We start from the raw sequence: 17,759 nt of genomic DNA, 5'->3' as shown, positions 1-17,759 counted from the left end.
TAATTTTGCACCAGTACTTGAAAATTATTGAATTTTTAATCAATTTTTTTTATAGCATTTAATAATATTTATCAGTGATAAATTATCACTATCCTTGATAGGAAACATTATTATCCTGATGGTAAATATTACCATCCTGATAGTAGCTGTAATCATCTTAATGGTTACTGTTATCATCCTGATGGTAACTGTTACTATAAAAAATGGTAACTGCAATTATAAAAAATTGTAGCACTAACCATCTTTACACTGAAAAATTTTTTAATCATCCTAGATGATTGCAGCTACAAATTTAGTATGATAACTCCAATCATTTATTTTTCTCTGTGTGGTTAACTTTTTTAACCGGTTAAGCCGGTTTAGATGTACAGCCCTAATATATATATTTATATATATTTTGCTAGGATTCTTGAGAAATTTTTACGTAGTTCTGTGTCTCGTCTTAAGTAAGTCTACACTAAGTAAGAACAATAGCTCAGACTCGCTGCAGAATTTCTTAAGATATCAGCAGTTTTTAAGATTTTTTAAAAAATTTCTTAACTTGAATTTTCGAAAATTAATAAAAAATTATTCTATTACAATTATAAGATAAAATTTTATATAAATCTTTAATGATTTCCAAAAAAAATGATTATTCAAAAACACTCTAAATCGATGTAAGAGTCAAACTGAAGCTGATTGCATGGAGCGAAATATTCGGGGAACGGTTCATCTCTGCGTAGTGTATAATATCCTGGTTTAACTTTTCCATCAGGCATTAGAATACTAGAATCATCAGCAGTTGTAGTTTCGTAATTTTCTGTACTAATTATTACTTCATCATTTTTTTCAGTAGTAGTACTAGTAGTAGTAGTAGTAGTAGTAGTAGTAGTAGTAGTAGTAGTAGTAGTATTTTCAAACTCTTTCAAGTTTACAATTTTCTCATTATTATTTTTAGTATTGTCAACAGTATATCTATATTTATTTACATTATAAGTAATTACTCCATCTTTAATAATTATATCAACATTCCCATCACTGTTATTATCATCATTAATAGTTTCAATTGAACGTCCCTTTAATAAATTATTATTATTATTATTATTATTATTATTATTATTATTATTATTATTATTATTATTATTATTATTATTATTATTATTATTATTATTATTATTATTACTATTATTATTATTACTATTATTATTATTACTATTACTATTATTACTATTATTACTATTATTATTATTATTATTATTATTATTATTATTATTATTATTATTATTATTATTATTATTATTATTATTTCGGAGTGTAGGAATAGTTTTCAAATCAAACTAATCAAATAATTCATTAATTTTCGAATCATTCGTGATTTTGAATTTTTAAAAAATTCAAAGTATTCACAAGTTTTTTGAATTATTCGAATAATTTGTAAATTTTATAATAATTCATCAATAATTGGATTAACCCTTTCCCGAAAGTGTGCGTTGAAATGAATCGGTGTGAGCTCTACGGGTGGTAGCGCCAATCAAAGTTCGTTTTTAAGGATGTGTAAGTAACAGTTTAGTCGTAGTAGTGCATGCATGCGCCCCTTCTACTATTTTTTCTGCCCCTTTTCTTCTCAACATAGGCCAGTAAAAATATACGTTTTTTTGGGTCAACTTTGCACTAAATTTCCGATCCAAATTTTTTTTTTTTTTAAGTTTAGGATCACTTACTGAGCATAAAATCACAAAATGCTGACAGATCTAGGTGACGCCACCATCGCTATCCTTAAAAAATGTTTTCGGCCGATATCTCGGAAACTATGCACTTTAGGGCAAAAGTCATGGAGACCATTATTATAGAGAATAAAATTTCGCATCTTTTTTTTCTAGTAAACTTTTTTGTAAAACTTACCGTTTACGATTTATGGCCCATTTAATGAACCGGTATTTCTATCGCGGCCAATAACTCTTGAAATATTAGATTAATCAATAAAATGCATCAATCCATTTTTAAAGATCAGTTAATTCTCTACAACTTTTGTTTCAAACTTTTTTTTCTGATGTCCATACTTTTTGAGTTATAGGACGTTTACTAGCGCTCTTTCGCTTTTAAACGAAGACGTACGATTCAAATCGAGAGTAGGGACTCGTCATCCGGGAAAAGGTTAATATTCCATTTAATTTCGAATATTTTCTTCGAACATCGAACATAAAATTTATGTGTAAGTTGTAATAAATAAATAAAAAAAAAACTTCATTTCAATACGTTACGAATAATTCAAATTTTTCGAATAAATTAAAAATTTACGAATTCGCGATTATTCGCACACCCCTATTATAGTTATTATTATTATTATTGTAATTAATTACCTTTATTTCAGCAAACGAAATTATAAAGATAACAATGAATAAATTTTTCAACATTTTTATTTTTTAAAATATTTTTTTATTTACGAGTAAAAACTTAATTGATGACTGGTTTCTTGCTAAATGTCTTTAGTACTGTTATTTTGATTCTTTATATATTAATACTGATTGATATTGATAGCAACAATAATAATTATTATTATTATTATTATTTTCTGTCATTAGTAGAATTTCGTAGATAATTTTGTCAGCAACATTCCAGAGATTATTTCGTTGTTTTTTTTCTTCGAGTACTTGGGGTATTTTTTACATTAATTACATTTTAGTGATACCATTAGGAGTTAATGGATTTTTTAAAAGCGTATGAATATCACCGAGGTCGCAGTAATGGGAATTCCCAAGTCTGAGATCGATAACAGTTATTGCGACTCAATAAATTTAGTATTATGAAATTACTTATTGGAGACACAAAAAATTTGACTGATACATTTTTATAGGGAATTAAATTTTCTATAAAAAAAGTCTGATACAATTTTTTTGTACCTCCAATAGTTTAAACACAAATTTTATTTAAAATCTTTCAGATTTACAACTTTAAAGTTATTGCTTACAAAAAAATTTTTTTTTTGTGTAGTAAAAAAAAAATCCATATTATCGAATTTCCGAGATAATTTCCTCTAGTTGAAGTACCCACATCACTATATTTAAAAAAAAATTTTTTTATTTTTCAATCCAAGTTCGCCTAAACTCAAAAATCAGCGAATTTTCGTGAATTCATGCTGTCAACAATTAAAAAAAAATTTTTTGTCGAACGAGGTATAGAAAGTAGTGGTAAAAGCAGTGGTCAAATACTTTTAGATTTTATGTCATTTTTATTTTTATGAGGATATCAATAACAAATAATAAAAAAAAGTAATTATTTAATGACAATCTAAATCAATGCGATCTTCAAACATATACTGCATTTGATGGCATGGAAGGAAATATTCGGGGAACGGTTCATCTCTGCTTAGTGAATAATATCCCGGCTTAACACTTCCATCAGGATATAAAATACTCGAATCATCATAAGTTGTAGTTTCGTAATTTTTTGTATTAGTTTTTACTTTATCATTATTTTCAGTATTCGCAGTGGGATTTTCATCACTTTCCGTATTAGTTATTACTTCCCAGTTATTTTCAGTATTCGCAGTGGGATTTTCATCACTTTCCGTATTAGTTATTACTTCCCAGTTATTTTCAGTAGTCGCAGTGGGATTTTCATCACTTTCCGTATTAGTTATTACTTCATAATTATTTTCAGTATTCGCAGTAGGATTTTCATCACTTTCCGTATTAGTTATTACTTCATAATTATTTTCAGTATTCGCAGTAGGATTTTCATCACTTTCCGTATTAGTTATTACTTCATAATTATTTTCAGTAGTCGCAGTAGGATTTTCAAGCTTTTCCAAGTTTACAATTATCTTATTATTATTTTTAATATTTAATTCATAGTCAGAACTATTATTATTATTATTATCAGTATTATTACTATTATTTTCAATATTACATTTATATTTATTTATATCAATAGTAATTACTCCATCTTTAATTACTATATGAACATTCCCATTATCATCATTATTGACAATTTCAATTGAACGTCCCTTTAATAAATAAATTATCATTATTATTATCATAATTATAATACCAGGAATAGTAGTTGTATTAATATAAAACATACGAGAACTAATACAGCTCAGAAAAGTATTCGTATAATTGGTATAATAATCTTCCTGAGAACGTTAAACAAGAAAAAAATTTATCAAGTTTTAGAAGAACATTGAAGCGATTTTTAAAAGCTCATTTTTAAAACTATGTTATTCAAATGTCTGTATAGTTGTAAGAAATTAATGTATTTAACTAGCAATACGCTAAATAAACACGATTATAATTATTATTATTATTATTTTATTTGATGTGATTTTACTGAAACGATCAGGGTTTTTTTTATTTTTTGTTAAAGGAATCACGGCTTTACTGGTCTTGTTTATTGACTTGTTAGATTAGATTCATCGTATTAATAAATACATGTGGACTAATATTATTAGTATGCACTGTAATAAAATACATTTATCGAATAAAATCAAAGTCTTGAATTTAATATGTTTAAAAAAAAAAATTCTTCGTCAAACAAAATATGATTTTTTTTCAATTTTCATTCCATTTTTTTCCAAAAAATTTTTCATTTATTTAATTTTTCATTTTATTTTCTTCCAAATTAACATCATTTATACGTCTAAAGTAGAATATACTTGCATCAACTTTACTGATGAGCCCAGCAAGTATATTCGAGGCGAAACCGTTTTTTAAAACATATTAAATTCAAGACTTTGATTTTATTCGATAAATGTATTTTATTACAGTGCGTACTAATAATATTAGTCCACATAATTTACGAATAAGTCAAATTTTTCGAATAAATTAAAAATTTACAAATACTTTGGAAATTCACTATTAATTCGAAAACCGACAAACAATTTATTAATTCGGATTGTTCGCACACCCCTAATATAATAATAATTATTATTGTTGTAATTAATTACCTTTGTTTCAGCGAACGAAATAATAAAAATAAAAATAAATAACTTTTTCAACCACATTTTTATTTTTAAAAATATTTTTTTATCTATGATGAGTAAAAATTTAATTGATGACTGGTTTGTTGCCAAATGGCTTCAGTACTTTCATTTTAACCCTCTCCCGGTAAATCTTGAGTCCCTACTCTCAATTTGAATCGTACGTCTTCGTCTTTAGGTGAGAGAGCGCTAGCCTATTTAGTAGAGAAGAGGTAGAACAAATATAAAAGGGAGCGCAAGCACGCACGACTACGATTGAACTATTACTCACACAGCCTTACTAAGAACTTTGATTGGTTTTATTCCTAAACAGCTCACACGGAGACTCCAAACCGGGAAAGGGTTAATTCTATGTGTATTGATAGTGATAATGATAATAACAATAATAATAATATTTATCATTATTATTATTTGACATTAGTAAAATTTCGTAAGAAATTTTTGTCATGAACATTTTAGAGATTATTTTATAATGTTTTTTTCAAATACTTAGGTTCTTTTTAAGCGTAGAATTATCATTGAGGTCACGGGTTAATTAAAATTTCAAAGTCCGAGATAACAACTGTTGCGACTCGATATATTTAATATTATCAAATTGACTATTGGAGATACGAAAAAATTAAACTAATACTTTTTTGTTTTATTTTGATTCGAAATCCCTCAGATTAATCTTGAAAGTTATTGTTTTCAAAAAAAATTTTTTTTTGTTCAGTAAATATAAAAAATTGGTACTATTCAATTTCTGAAATAATTTCCTCTAGTTTGAGTACCCACAACACTATATTTAAAAAAAAAAAATTCCATTCCAAAAATTATCATAAATAGGAAATTAATTTTTTCATTTTTCAATTTTCACACCTACAGTCTCACTACCCAGACAATTCCCTCTAGTTTAAGTACCCACATCACTATATTTAAAAAAAAAGAATCCCATTCCAAAAATTACCATAAATAGGAAATTAATTTTTTTATTTTTCAATTTTCACACCTACAGTCTCACTACCCAGACAATTTCCTCTAGTTTAAGTACCCACATCACTATATTTAAAAAAAAAAGAATTCCATTCCAAAAATTACCATAAATAGGAAATTAATTTTTTTATTTTTCAATTTTCACACCTACAGTCTGACTACCCAGACAATTTCCTCTAGTTTAAGTACCCACATCACTATATTTAAAAAAAAAAGAATTCCATTCCAAAAATTACCATAAATAGGAAATTAATTTTTTTATTTTTCAATTTTCACACCTACAGTCTGACTACCCAGACAATTTCCTCTAGTTTAAGTACCCACATCACTATATTTAAAAAAAAAAGAATTCCATTCCAAAAATTACCATAAATAGGAAATTAATTTTTTTATTTTTCAATTTTCACACCTACAGTCTCATTATCCAGACAATTTCCTCTAGTTTAAGTACCCACATCACTATATTTAAAAAAAAAGAATTCCATTCCAAAAATTACCATAATTTCAAAATTAATTTTTTTATTTTTTAATTTTCATACCTACAGTCTCATTACCCAGACAATTTCTAGTAGTTTAAGTACCCACATCACTATATTTAAAAAAAAAGAATTCCATTTCAAAAATTACCATAATTTCAAAATTAATTTTTTTATTTTTCAATTTTCACACCTATAGTCTCACTACCCAGACAATTTCCTCTAGTTTGAGTACCCACATGACCATATTAAAATTACAAAAAAAATAATCACACCATTAATTAACCAAAACGTCATCTAATAAAAAAATAAAAATTCCATAGTGTTTTCTCAGTAATAATTTATTAACAACTTCATTCTACAATCTAACAAAAATTATAACTAATTAATGTAACCAACTGCCATTAATCACTCATTAATCATCAATCCTCATTGTTACAAATTTTATTATTAACATCATTAATTAATAATCCGTCCATCCATAGTAATTATTACCATTAATCGTATTAACATTAGTAATATGATTACTCTCATTAATAATAACCTTACCCTCTTTTCCTTTAATAGTTATATCATTAACATTATTCTTGCCATTATTAATAATAATAAGCTTACTATCACCATTAATAATAATAGTAAGCACATTATTCTTATTATTATTAATCGTTATCAATTCACTGTTAGCATTAATCGTGATCGTAACAACATTATTATTATTATTACGAATATTAATAGCCTTATTATTTTTAACAAAAATCGAATTAACGTTATTATTATTATTGCTAATAGTAATATTACCAATATTGTCATTATTAATATTTATTTCATTATTATTATTATTATTGCTGGTAATAGAAATAACGTTACTGTTTTTACCGACGGTTAATACTTTATTATTATTACTATTATCTTTAATAATAATTTGGTCGCTATCATTTTCAATATTAATCGCATCTAAATTATTGTTATAGTTTTGGATATTAATGATCTTACTATTTTTCTTGATATTAATATCGTTCAAATTGTTACTGTTGCTATTAATAGTAATACTATTGCTATTACTTCCGATAGTTATCGTATTGTTGTTATTATTAAAATTACTAATTTTAGTTACGTCATTAATATTCTTAATATTAACTTCATTGGTGTTGTTAACATTATTTTCAATAATAAGTGACTTTTTGTTGTTATTAATATTCACGATATTCGTGTTATTGTCATGATTTTGAATAGTATACTCCTCATTAATGTCATTAATATTCCATGTTGTGACATTATTATCGTCTTTAGTGACGACGATGCTACCGTTGCCGTTAATATTGTTATAATTTGGATTATTGTTGGAAAAACAGCGCATACGCCCCCCAATTTGGTGGCAAATTGTCGATGTTCCGGAATAATAGTTTATCGAATGGACCTTTAATTCATAAAATCATATTTTGTTATATTATAAGTATAATATTTAGTGAAAAATAGTCAGATATGATCATATATGATTGTATATAAGCATTAGAATTTGGTTAAAACTGAAAAATGGACATATCTGATTGTATATGATCATATAGAACCACATATATGAGCAGAAATATCAACATATGTTTATATATGACTGATATTACTACGTCGATGTGATTATGTTTAGTAATTGGTCCTATCTGATCATATATGATCATGAACAAACGGTAAGTCTTGATTAAAACCAGTGATGAGGCTTATCTGATTTTATATGATTAACCATAGCGACATATATGAGCATTTATAACAATATATGATCATCATGAAAGTATGTGATCATATAAGGTTTTTATGCTCGTGTTTATTTACATAAAAAGATAAGTATCTAAATCTGATCACATGGAATAATAACTCCTATCTGATCATATACAGTCATATATAGTTATATGTGTAAATATACTACCATATATTGCTCACTATGATCATATATGAGTACAAATGATCACATGGGGTCATAAATGCCTACAATCATGTCTATTCTTATATGATCATATATGATCCTGTATAAATATCAAGATTTGACACATAATACATATCCTCATATATATGGTTCATAGATGCCCATATTCTAGAGCCTATGTTCAGATATAGTCATATATGACTAATGTTTCAAAATCTATTCACATATGATCATATATGAATACTCAGATCTGATAATATCAATATCTATTTTTATTAGTACGCAAAATTAAGTATTATAAATTTATATTCACACATACGGTCAGATATGGATATATATCATCATATGTGATATCAGATATGATCATATAGCTCCCCTGATTAAACAACTGAATTCGATCGAATTAAACCGAATTAAATTTTTAATTCTATTTAATTCAGATAAATTCTGTTAATTCGGTACCTAACTTAAAAATGAATTCTGTCTAATTCGGCAGGAAAACCAGAATTTGTCAAAATTAAAACGAATTTAAATAATTCTATTCGGTTTAATTCTGATTAATTAAAAAATAATTCTCCAATTTCTGGTTCTGAATCTGAATTTAACTGAATTAAAACGAATTTGAAATTTTTAAATCGGTTTTATTCTGTTTAATTCAAATTCAAATTTTCAATTCAGTTTAATTCTGTTTTGCAGAATTCGACAGAATGAAATTTTTAATTCAGATAAATTCTGTTAATTGGGTACATAACTTAAAAATGAATTCTGTCTAATTCGGCAGGAAAACCAGAATTTGTCAAAACTAAAACGAATTTAAATAATTCTATTCGGTTTAATTCTGATTAATTCAAAACTAATTCTCTAATTTCTGGTTCTGAATCCGAATTAAACTGAATTAAAACGAATTTGAAATTTTTAAATCGGTTTTATTCTGTTTAATTCAAATTAAAATTTTCAATTCAGTTGAATTATGTTTTACAGAATTCGACAGAATGAAATTTTTAATTCTATTTAATTCAGATAGATTTTGTTAATTCGGTACCTAAATTAAAAATGAATTCTGTCTAATTCGGCAGGAAAACCAGAATTTGTCAAAATTAAAACGAATTTAAATAATTCTACTCGTTTTAATTCTGATTAATTCGAAAATAATTCTCCAATTTCTGGTTCTGAATCCGAATTAAACTGAATTAAAACGAATTTGAAATTTTTAAATCGGTTTTTTTCTGTTTAATTCAATTCAAATTTTCAATTCAGTTGAATTCTATTTTGCAGAATTCGACAGAATACAACAGAATTAAAATTTTTAATTCGCTCGAATTCAGTTGTTTAATCAGGGTTACCATACGCTACATATTACCTAATTACATCTAAATATTTTTGCCCAGAATATTTAAAATTTATAATAAATATGAATAATTACCTTAATTTCGGCGAGCGAAATTATTGAAAAAATTAAAATATTTTTTAAACACATTTTTAATTAATAACAAGACGATTTAATCAATGACTGGTGTGTTGCGAAACGGTATTATGACTGCCTTTATATCCGATAAATAAATTTATTCGTCATCATCATCATTATTGTTATTATTATTATTATTAATGTCAATATTATTATTCTTACATATCCTTGTTTTTAAGCGGAACCTGTTTCCATGTTTTACACCGCGTCAATTTCCGGCTTAAGATAAACTACAAAATAATAATTATCTTGTGTTTGTCGACAATGACAAATTATAACCTAGCGTATGATAAAAAAAAGATATTTATCACTCCATAGTTACGAACGAAGACATATTTCGTTTAATCGTTAATGAGATACTAAATGGTTGTGTACAGTAATATAATAATAAAAAAAACACCTGTTTAAATTTAATAGTTGTCATAATTTAAAAAAAAAACAGATAATATTAAAACGGACTATTTTTCAAATAAATTTTTATTGTAATTTTTAAAAATAAACTAAGAGATAAATTATTATTTCTGCGCTCAAAAATGGGTCTTGTTTGGTAATGATGTCATTATGGTCCCAGAATGAAAAAATTATTGGGCCAGATTAAGCCGAATTTTCAGCTGTCACTCGGCGAAAATTAATAATCAAATTCTATTAACTCGGAACTTTCTCTCAGAACTTCTCTTCAAAATTAAGAGGTCGCTAATCGTAATTTTTCATTTCTCATTTTCGAAAAGTGGAGAAATTTCGTTTTCACACGTGGAATTCTTTAACTTACCAGCACATAAGTGTATCAGAGAAGTCAACACGTATGCCTGCTGGAAAGTCAAAAAGGCTGTAATTTTTCGATAAATTTAATTTTTCCAAAAATTATTCAAGGTCAAAATTTAAATCGTAGTAAATTTTAGTATTGTGACATCCCGGCGAAACTATTAGACTTATCATGAAATGTTATAAGACCTTTTTTGTAGATCGTTTTATCTCCTACAACTTATCTCTTAGAAAGTTTTCAAAATTCCTGAAAGCTCGTTAAGTACAACCTTAAATATATCGTAATTCATTGATATAAACAAATATTATTTTTTTACAATATTTATAGTGCATTGGTATATTTATTACATTCATAATTTGTGGTACATAATTTTTATTATCCACATCAATCGTAATTTTTCCAGAAAAAAAATATTTAGATATTAATATAGAGTCTCATTAATCAAACGGTATCATATACTCTCTAAACATGAATTAGTAGAAATTTAATTAATTACGTTAGTGAAACAGTATTCACTTCATAATCAGTGTATTTAAATAACAAATTAGTGAATTCTCACTAATAAATTTAGTACTATAATTTTCACTAGCAAATTAGTGATTTTCACTACTGAACTACCGATATTTTCATAATTTCTACAAGTCAAACTGTTATTCACTTCTTAATTTATGAATTTCACAATTTCACTAGTGACTTTAACTAGCAAATAATTAAATATTTTACTAGATATAAATATAATTAATAATTGTGGTACTATTTTTAAAAATTTTAATAAAAAACTTTCAAAATAAAAAAAAATAGAAGTACAGAACAATAATATATTTATATGAAGAGTACGTCAATCATAACATCGTGGATTTTTTATTTCTTCATCAGTGATTGTTTGGTATCATAACGAATATACTATTTACACTCACGCGATCACATGCGTAGGTCAGCGCAGTGGATAGCGTCAAAGACTTTGAATCGGAAGGATGCAGGTTCGAGCCCAGCAGTCACCGGGATTTTTTCATCAATCAAAATATCATGTATACTTCCTCTAAGTAATGATTCTAATACATTAATCACATTTCGGATCTAATTACAAGTGTCTTATATTTTTTTTCGCAATATAATATTTTTTTTCACCGATGAAATCAGTGGATTCCCATATTCACTTTTCAATTTAGTGGATTCTCATATTCACTTATCAAATCAGTGAATTCTAATATTCACATATTCATTTAGTGAATATTCACTAATTCTGTGTGGTACGATTGTAGCATTGACAATTAGTGAATATTCACTTAAAATTAGTGAAAAATCACGAATTCTGCGTGGTACGATGGTAGCATTGACAATTAGTGTATATTTACTTGAAATTAGTGGAAAATCACTAATTCTGCGTGGTACGATTGCAGCATTGACAATTAGTGAATATTCACTCAAAATTAGTGAAAAATCACTAATTCTGCGTGGTACGATGGTAGCATTGACAATTAGTGAATATTCACTCAAAATTAGTGAAAAATCACTAATTCTGCGTGGTACGATTGCAGCATTGACAATTAGTGAATATTCATTTAAAATTAGTGAAAAATCACTAATTCTGCGTGGTACGTACGATTGTAGCATTGACAATTAGTGAATATTCACTTAAAATTAGTGAAAAATCACTAATTCTGCGTGGTACGATTGCAGCATTGACAATTAGTGAATATTCACTTAAAATTAGTGAAAAATCACTAATTCTGCGTGGTACGATTGCAGCATTGACAATCAGTGAATATTCACTTGAAATTAGTGAAAAATCACTAATTCTGCGTGGTATGATTGTAGCATTGACAATTAGTGAATATTCACTTAAAATTAGTTAATATTCACTAATTTTGCGTGGTACGATTGCAACATTGACAATTAGTGAATATTCACTTATAATTAGTGAAAAATCACTAATTCTGCGTGGCACGATTGTAGCATTGACAATTAGTGAATTTTCACTTAAAATTAGTGAAAAATCACTAATTCTGCGTGGCACGATTGCAGCATTGACAATTAGTGAATGTTCACTTAAAATTAGTGAAAAATCACTAATTCTGCGTGGTAGATTGTAGCATTGACAATTAGTGAATATTCACTTAAAATTCGTGAATATTCACTAATTCTGCGTGGTACGATTGCAGCATTGACAATTAGTGAATATTCACTTGAAATTAGTGAAAAATCACTAATTCATATTTAAAGAGTATATTACGTGTGTTCACATATGAGCAAGTAATATGTTAATATGTTCATAATATTCATATAACATTATATCTAACTAATTTATTATTAATCATTTTTGTTATTAATTAATTAACTTTACAGTCAGTAATTTAATAATTATCAGCATGAATAGTGTTAACATTATTCCACCCGTTCTTGTTAATAGTATTAATAACTCCTCTTAATCCTTTAACAGTTACTGTATTCTTGTTATTATAACCGTTGTTAATATCAATATGTCCATTGTTACCAGTAATAGTAATTGTGCAAACATTATTATAACGATTAATAACTTTAATATATTTACTATTACCTTCAATAGTTAATTCCACACGATTATTGTTATCATTTCGCATCTCTATATATTCACTATTACCATTAATTTTTATTTTATTAATATTATTGTTCTTGTTATCAAGTTTTATTTCATTGCTATCATGATTAATAGTGATGGTATTTCTATTATTATTTTTATTTTTAATAGCGAGCGAACCCTTTATGCTTTCGAAGACACAGTTTTTAACTTTGTTATTATCGTTATTAATAGCGATGATTCCGCTGGTTTCACTTGGACATAATTCCTCTTCATTGTTGTTGTCTTCGTTGAAAGTAATATTCGCGCCATCACTACTGATAGAATCCTGACCAATAGCAGAAACTTTATCGCCGGAAATATGGTAACCGTGATTTTCAGAAAAATCATAAGTTTTATAAGTACATTCATATGAATTATTAATGTTCCAATGACAAGTTTTCACTTTCATGACTGATCCTTCGAAGTTTATTTCGATTGCCTTTAATAAACAAAATAAATATAGTTAATAATATATATTGAGGTGTGCGAATGGTATTTTAATCGAATTTAATAATTCGATACAATCAAAAGATGGAATAATTCGCAGCTTTTTGAATTATTCGTCGACATTTTAATTCCCGTACGAAAAAATATATCCAGGATATATACGGAAAAAATTGAATATATGTCATATATATTCAGATTTGCTCGAATATATACGGAGATATACTTTTTCCGAGCGGGTTAACTGAAAGTTTTAGAATTATATTCGTAACTTTTAAAATTACTTGACTCGAATCAATTAAATTCTGATCGGCTTTGAAATATTAAATTTTCATGTTATGATGAAAAATTATTTGCACTTCGAATAAAATTTTGAATCTATTCAAGCATTTTTTTCTCTGAAATGTAGAGTAATCGTTCAGTGCTCTTCGTTAATCTACCCTGATTAAACAACTGAATTCGACCGAATTAAAAATTTTAATTCTGTTATATTCTGTCGAATTCTGCAAAACAGAATTCAACTGAATTAAAAATTTGAATTTGGATTAAACAGAATAAATCCGATTTAGAAATTTCAAATTCGTTTTAATTCAGTTTAATTCGGATTCAGAACCAGAAATTGGAGAATTATTTTCGAATTAATCAGAATTAAACCGAATAGAATTATTTAAATTGGTTTTAATTTGGACAAATTCTGGTTTTCCTGCCGAATTAGACAGAATTCATTTTTAAGTTAGGTACCGAATTAACAGAATTTATCTGAATTAAATAGAATTAAAAATTTTATTCTGTTTAATTCTGTCGAATTCTGCACAACAGAATTCAACTGAATTGAAAATTTAAATTTGAATTAAACAGAATAAATCCGATTTAAAAATTTCAAATTCGTTTTAATTCAGTTTAATTTGGATTCAGAACCAGAAATTGGAGAATTATTTTCGAATTAATCAGAATTAAACCGAATAGAATTATTTAAATTCGTTTTAATTTTGACAAATTCTGGTTTTCCTGCCGAATTAGACAGAATTCATTTTTAAGTTAGGTACCGAATTAAAAGAATTTATCTGAATTAAATAGAATTAAAAATTTAATTCTGTTTAATTCTGTCGAATTTTGCAAAACCGAATTCAACTGAATTAAAAATTTGAATTTGAATTAAACAGAATAAATCCGATTTAAAAATTTCAAATTCGTTTTAATTCAGTTTAATTCGGATTCAGAACCAGAAATTGGAGAATTATTTTCGAATTAATCAGAATTAAACCGAATAGAATTATTTAAATTCGTTTTAATTTTAACAAATTCTGGTTTTCCTTAGACAGAATTCATTTTTAAGTTAGGTACCGAATTAACAGAATTTATCTGAATTAAATAGAATTAAAAATTTAATTCTGTTTAATTCGATCGAATTCAGTTGTTTAATCAGGGTAATCTGATTGATTTTTACTCACTGAAAGAGTAAAATTTCGTAATTCGAAAGTAAAAAGTCGTAATGGCCCAAGATTACTCGACTTAATTACTCGAGTAATTTTTAGAAGAAACAACATCGCAATATTCATACAAAAATTATTTCCGTGTAAAAATAAAATTTTTGAATTACATTTAGGCCATTAAAATAAAGATTCATAATTTTTATTTTTTTATTCTCGTTTGTAAATAAAAATCCATTGATTTAAAATAAAATCTTTTTTCTTCTATTTCAAAGAAAAAAAACTCAAAATGAAAATCACATTTTTTACGCCCTGACATGAATATGAAACTTATCTCTTATATAAAAATATCTCTTATAAAACTTATCTCTTATAAAAATATATATCTCATATATAATTATACAATAATTATTTTTTTTTTTCAAAATATAATTAATAATAATAAATATTTTACCCACCCTTATTTCGGCGATCCCCATCAAGAAGAAAAGAATCGATAAACATTTGAGAGCCATTTTATCAATTGTTTCTTATATGAACCGGAATAAAAATTAGCGTAGACTGTTCTGACGCTTACTATTTTATCTAATTAAATATTGTCGTATATATACTCAAACTAATCCTGATTATAATTGTTATCAAGGCCATGATGTTACCTCATGTGCGACGTCAAAAAAATTAAAACAATTCTTTGAACGCTACCGTTAGCAAGAAATTTTAGCCCAAATGATAATTTTTATTATATAATAAAAATATATAAAACAATATTGTTTTGTCACCACTATTTGTCATGGAATAACTTCAGCAATGGAATTTAGTCAACAAAATTTCCCAAATTATTGATATTATAATTTTGTCATTATAAATCATCGTCTTTTACTGAAATTTCAATTTAGTCACACTGATATGATAAGCATATTTGGTTAATGTTCAAACGTGCTAATCATTTTTAAGCCTCTCATTAAAATTACAAGACATTAAAAACTCTTCTTTCAAGTTTATAATTTTTGCGTATTAAATTAAACAAATAATTTTTTTTCGTGAGTTCTTAAGAAGACTGAGATAGATCAGAGTTATTGTGAATAGATAAACAGAATTTCTTTGAAAATTATTCTTTGAAAAAAACTAACAATTTTTTTTTTTAAGCAACAGAAGAAAAAATTGCTTATATCGAATTCTTGAGCTGATTTCCTCTAGTTTGAGTACCCACATCACTATACACGGAGAAAAAAATTTAGTTAATTTTACTAAAAAATATGAGAATAATTACTAAATTTGGATAATAATCTTGAAACGCTTATGATTTATATGAAAAATTCATAAGCAGATTAGCATATTTTACAAGTCTTTTAGTAAATTTTACTATCCCGTTAAGTAAATTTTACTGTATTAGAATGGAAAAAAATTAAATTAAAGTTTTAATAGTTTTTCAACTTTTTATTATTATTGATTATTATTATCATTATTTCTGTCATCTGTATTGGTGTTGGTGTGGATTTTTGTTTTTTAAAAAACCACTTGATTCAACCGAGATTCGAACCCTGATCTCCCGCGCGCGAGTCCTTTCCAATGTCTGACGGCCCGATGTGTCCTTTGAACAAAAGTTTCAGAACTTGTAATACATCTTTGTATATGCTATCCCCACCAACTTTTAATTTTATCTATACATAGTAAAATTTACTATACAGATAGTAAAAAAATATAATCGTGTTAGCAAAAAATACATTGCGTATAGTAATTTTTAATATTTTGTATAGTAACAAATCCTATATTGTATGAGAAAATTTACTTTCTTAAATCTGTATTTATTAATAATACTTATAGTAAAATTTACTATACAAATAGTAAAAAATATAATCGTCTTAGCAAAAAATACATTACGTATAGTAATTTTTAATATCTTATTATGTAATTATTACTAACTAGTAAATTTTACTAAACGTTTAGTAATAATTACAATCCAGAATATATTTTTTCATAGCTGTTAGTAAATTTTACTATAGTATTGTAATTTTTACTATACTTTTTTCTCCGTGTACTTAGATTAAAAAAAACAAATTCGAATCTCAGTAATATTTAGATGTTTTACAGTTTATTTTTTAATAGTTATTGCGCATTAATACATCGAGTGAAGAAAAATATAAATCATGATAAATAGTAATGGTACACGGAGAAAATTAAATGATTGCAGTTACTATCTATTTATGGTAAAATTTTTTACCATCAACCCGATGGTAGTGACAACTATCTGGATGATTGTATAAATCATATTTATGGTAACTGTTACAATCATGTATGTTAATTAGAGATAGTTACAGTTATCATTTTAAATAGTTGTATTTACGATCTAGATGGTTACAGTTACCATCAGAAATTGTAGTAGTTACCATTAAAGATGATTAAAGTTACCATCTAAGACAAGTAGACTTTAAACATCAAATTATGGATTTAAATAATTGTAAAAAATAAATAATTGTCATTTTTTTGTAAAAATTTTATAAATAAAATTTAAGTATGTTTGTCATCATATTTGTAATCAAAAATTTATAATTTTGCACCAGTACTTGAAAATTATTGAATTTTTGATCAATTTTTTTTATAGCATTTAATAATTTTTTTTTTTTCTTTATCAGTGATAAATTTTTATCAGTGATAAATTATCACTATCCTTGATAGGAAACATTATTATCCTGATGGTAAATATTACCATCCTGATAGTAGCTGTAATCATCTTAATG

At 25.9% G+C, this 17,759-nt stretch overlaps 3 protein-coding genes across 3 annotated transcripts; all 3 read right to left on the bottom strand.

Moving 5' to 3' along the window:
* Positions 1–3,256: 3,256 nt before the first annotated feature.
* LOC130677893 (circumsporozoite protein-like) lies at positions 3,257–6,516 on the bottom strand. Its single transcript, XM_057484838.1, has 3 exons — positions 6,484–6,516; positions 3,920–3,985; positions 3,257–3,802 (listed from the first exon to the last, which is right to left on the bottom strand). The coding sequence occupies exons 1-3, from the start codon at positions 6,514–6,516 to the stop codon at positions 3,257–3,259; spliced, it is 645 nt and encodes a 214-aa protein (XP_057340821.1).
* A 214-nt stretch (positions 6,517–6,730) lies between these two features.
* LOC130665227 (putative uncharacterized protein DDB_G0286901) lies at positions 6,731–10,001 on the bottom strand. Its single transcript, XM_057465545.1, has 2 exons — positions 9,744–10,001; positions 6,731–7,822 (listed from the first exon to the last, which is right to left on the bottom strand). Exons 1-2 carry the CDS (start codon positions 9,795–9,797, stop codon positions 6,869–6,871), a joined length of 1,008 nt encoding a protein of 335 aa, XP_057321528.1. The 5' UTR covers positions 9,798–10,001; the 3' UTR covers positions 6,731–6,868.
* A 378-nt stretch (positions 10,002–10,379) lies between these two features.
* On the bottom strand, positions 10,380–15,786 carry LOC130667512 (probable basic-leucine zipper transcription factor S). The gene is made up of 2 exons (XM_057469144.1): positions 15,480–15,786; positions 10,380–13,586 (listed from the first exon to the last, which is right to left on the bottom strand). The coding sequence occupies exons 1-2, from the start codon at positions 15,534–15,536 to the stop codon at positions 12,903–12,905; spliced, it is 741 nt and encodes a 246-aa protein (XP_057325127.1). The 5' UTR covers positions 15,537–15,786; the 3' UTR covers positions 10,380–12,902.
* Positions 15,787–17,759: the final 1,973 nt, after the last annotated feature.

The sequence above is a fragment of the Microplitis mediator genome, chromosome 1 (genome assembly GCF_029852145.1).
Source record: "Microplitis mediator isolate UGA2020A chromosome 1, iyMicMedi2.1, whole genome shotgun sequence".
NCBI lineage: Eukaryota > Metazoa > Arthropoda > Insecta > Hymenoptera > Braconidae > Microplitis > Microplitis mediator.
This window is presented reverse-complemented; position numbering and strand designations above follow the sequence as displayed.

Coding starts and splice junctions, on each gene's coding strand:
- LOC130677893 (XM_057484838.1), bottom strand. CDS start 6,516: ATGTGGGTACTTAAACTACTAGAAATTGTCTGG. Junction 3,986..6,483: donor AACTACTAGAAATTGTCTGG/GTAATGAGACTG, acceptor TATTTATTAAAG/GGACGTTCAATTGAAATTGT. Junction 3,803..3,919: donor ATATAGTAATTAAAGATGGA/GTAATTACTATT, acceptor AATAATAATAAG/ATAATTGTAAACTTGGAAAA.
- LOC130665227 (XM_057465545.1), bottom strand. CDS start 9,797: ATGTGTTTAAAAAATATTTTAATTTTTTCAATAATTTCGCTCGCCGAA. Junction 7,823..9,743: donor TTTCGCTCGCCGAAATTAAG/GTAATTATTCAT, acceptor TATGAATTAAAG/GTCCATTCGATAAACTATTA.
- LOC130667512 (XM_057469144.1), bottom strand. CDS start 15,536: ATGGCTCTCAAATGTTTATCGATTCTTTTCTTCTTGATGGGGATCGCC. Junction 13,587..15,479: donor TGGGGATCGCCGAAATAAGG/GTGGGTAAAATA, acceptor TGTTTATTAAAG/GCAATCGAAATAAACTTCGA.